The 3,105-nt window shown below is 43.0% G+C and overlaps 1 protein-coding gene across 1 annotated transcript; it reads left to right on the top strand.

Moving 5' to 3' along the window:
- Positions 1-1,263: 1,263 nt before the first annotated feature.
- Positions 1,264-2,294, top strand: her3 (hairy-related 3; the record flags this gene model as incomplete). Its single annotated transcript, XM_080015335.1, has 4 exons — positions 1,264-1,314; positions 1,426-1,521; positions 1,646-1,727; positions 1,834-2,294. 4 exons carry the CDS (start codon positions 1,264-1,266, stop codon positions 2,292-2,294), a joined length of 690 nt encoding a protein of 229 aa, XP_079871461.1.
- Between the last annotated feature and the right edge of the window lie 811 nt (positions 2,295-3,105).

The following is a 3,105-nucleotide window of genomic DNA, read 5'->3' on the forward strand; positions in this document are numbered from 1 at the left end:
CAAGATCCCGTCCTGGACACCTGTCCTCGAGTTGCTTCTCGTCACGCATTGCGTAAAGCGTCTCCAGTTTGGTGCTCCGTGCGTAACGCACACAACGCACAAAGCGCGCGGTTAGCACACATGTCCTTTACATTGTGTGAGCTGCGTGACTTTCCCAAGGCTCCGTCCTTTCAGGCGCAGTGTGGAGAATCGTGATGCGGGCACCGGGGACAGGGGGCGGCCTGCGATTCTCCTCGGTGCCTCAACGCGCCTGGTGCCACAAAGACAAAACGCGCTGACGCACAAAAGCCAAGAGGACAAAAGTTTCGACGATCTTTCACTTTTTCTTGTGTTTTTGTTTATATTTTTTGTATCTGTATGTTGGGCCGTTGTTGTCACGCATTTTGTTGGTAGGTACTGATGGTGATAATGTGCAATAGGGCCCAGTTTTCCCAAAGTGCCACCAGAAAATTCTAATTTTCTGGAGACATACAGGGAATTTCCACGGTGCTGCCTTCGACCTGCTGGCGTGAAACTCAGGAATAAAGGAACACTTAGCTCCAGTTAGGAGGGTCCCTAACCGGTTACCATTAACCATCATGTTTTGAATTTTTACGCTTCCCCTCAAAATATGCCCCACACGTTGTTCCTGCCTGTGTATGAATCTGGTCTGGATCCTAAAGTCAAATTAAAGTAGAGTGAATCTTTAATGTCTACTATGGTTGCATTTATTAACAACAACAACAACAATGCAGCAATAAATATAAATTGTATATATACAATTATCGTCACGATGACCGTCAAAAAGTACAAAATAATCATAAACAAAGGACCAGTCCAGTGTCACATCACCCCAAAGTTTGCACCGTGTTTAGAGCTGCGACATTTCCAATGTATTTATTTTTACGACATATTCATTAACAGTGTTAATAGTGAATTCATGAAGATTAATAATAATAATAATAACAACAACAACAACAACAACAACAACAACAACAACAATAATAATAATAATAATAATAATAATAATAATAATAATAATAACAATAATAATACATTGAATTTGTAGTTCAGGTCCTAATGGGTTTGGAGGGAAGCTTCATTGGTCTTGGCTGACAAATGACGGACACGTCAGTGTTGCTCACTTAAGATGCGTGTGGCATTGAGATGTTAAGTGGGAGAAACGTATAAAAGGATCTGCAGGCTCCGTCCTCCACTTCCAGAGAGAGAGAGAGAGAGAGAGAGAGATTAACTGGAGGGAATCCTGAAGGACTAACACAAAGAATGGTGGGAACAACAGACTGCGTAAAATCCACTGGCAGGCCTGGAAAGAAGGTGTGTAGAGCAGATAATCGGCTGAGGTGGGGCGGGGGGGGCAGAAATAAACGGATTGGTGTTTAACCTTCCAGTAAAACATTGTTGATTTAATTTTATCCTGTGTTTCAGGTGTCCAAACCGCTCATGGAGAAGAAGCGAAGAGCGCGCATCAACAAGTGTTTGGACCAGTTGAAATCTCTCCTGGAGAACTACTACACCAGCAACGTAAGCACCGTGGACGTATTGCGGCGAGGATTTAGTTTACATAGCGTTCTTCAAACGAAAACGTCATTGTGTTCTGATTGATGAGCCATGCTCTGACTAATTTTTTCTTCTCTGTTCATTTTAGATCCGGAAGCGCAAGCTGGAGAAGGCAGATATTTTGGAGCTCACCGTGAAACACCTCAGAAACCTGCAGAAGATCAAGTGCTGTAAGCTGCTTTCCAATATCCAAGATAATTGCGAAAGTCTCACCGTCAAGGTTGACTTCCTGCACAACGTTCTAACCGTTAGGTCTTCCTCCTTTTACCCCTACAGGTACCACCAATGCCTCCGAGGTCTCTGACTTCCAGGCGGGGTTCAGCAGCTGTCTGGCCACCGTTGGCCAGTACTTGTCCATGGCGGACAACTTCAGCGGCAGCGACCGCTGGATGTTGTCCCATCTCCCCAGGAAGCTGACGGAAGGCTCCAGCACCGTGGACAGCGACACGGGGAAACCTGCGGCTCAAGAGGCCGCGAAGCAGCGACTCCTTCCACCCACATACGGACCAGAAACCAGGAGAACACCGACACACGTCCCCTTTGCTGGGTGCCTCACCAGAGCCCCACACCCGGCGCGCAGTGAAGTCAGACCCACAGAGGTGAAGGGTGGACGGCAGTGCTTGGGCACAAAATCAGCCCACGCAGCTCTGAACTCTCCAGAACAGAAGGCCTGCGGCGTGTTCCGCCAGAGGAACCAAGTCTCCAGCTTTGAGCACAATGTCTGGAGGCCCTGGTAGATTTAGGAAATTGGCAAATTCGTTTAATCAACATACAATTTGTACTTATTATTCTATGTATATGCACTGTAATGATACACTGTATTTCTTTTTCATATTACTGTATATAGATGTTTTATTTTGTTTAATAAAATTGCAATGGACGATGAAGCTCTTGTTTTAGGCCTGTATTTGATTCTATTCCATACATATCGATCACATCATTTATGAGTATATTCCATAACTAAAGCACATCTGACATTAACTAGTAAATATCTTCCTCTGTCATCAATCAGAAGGCAGAGGAACAATATTCTGGAGTTATTTTACATTGAAATCGTGTTCAATCTAGTTCGAAGTTTGTCAAGCTGCTCAAAGAAGCCCACTTTTCCACATAACTCCTGGAAAAAACATGGAGATACTTACATTTTAACATTAATCATAAAGTTAAGAACATTCGCCTTCTATATCTCATGAATTTACGCCCAAAGTCAATAAAACAGGTGTATAAAATTTACATCCTCCTCGTGTTTCTGAGAGCATTCGAAAATTAGGGCAATTGATGCAACAGTACTGTGATTTCCAGTCAAATATATATATATATATATATATATATATAGAGGAAATGTTGATAAGGTTAGTTTTAGCTGTGGATATGTTATAGTATATGGGATACTCAGCTCTTCTTTACAACAATTATATGAAAACTAAATTAAACCTATGCACGTCAGTTCCCAGTTACAGCCCTAACATTATTCCACTTGCATATGCTGGGCGACTGTTATGTGACCTCTCGCAGTTAACGTAATATTAATATTTCTACAATTATTCG

Source organism: Zeus faber (genome assembly GCF_960531495.2).
Source record: "Zeus faber genome assembly, chromosome: 15".
In the NCBI taxonomy this organism is placed as follows: Eukaryota; Metazoa; Chordata; class Actinopteri; order Zeiformes; family Zeidae; genus Zeus; species Zeus faber.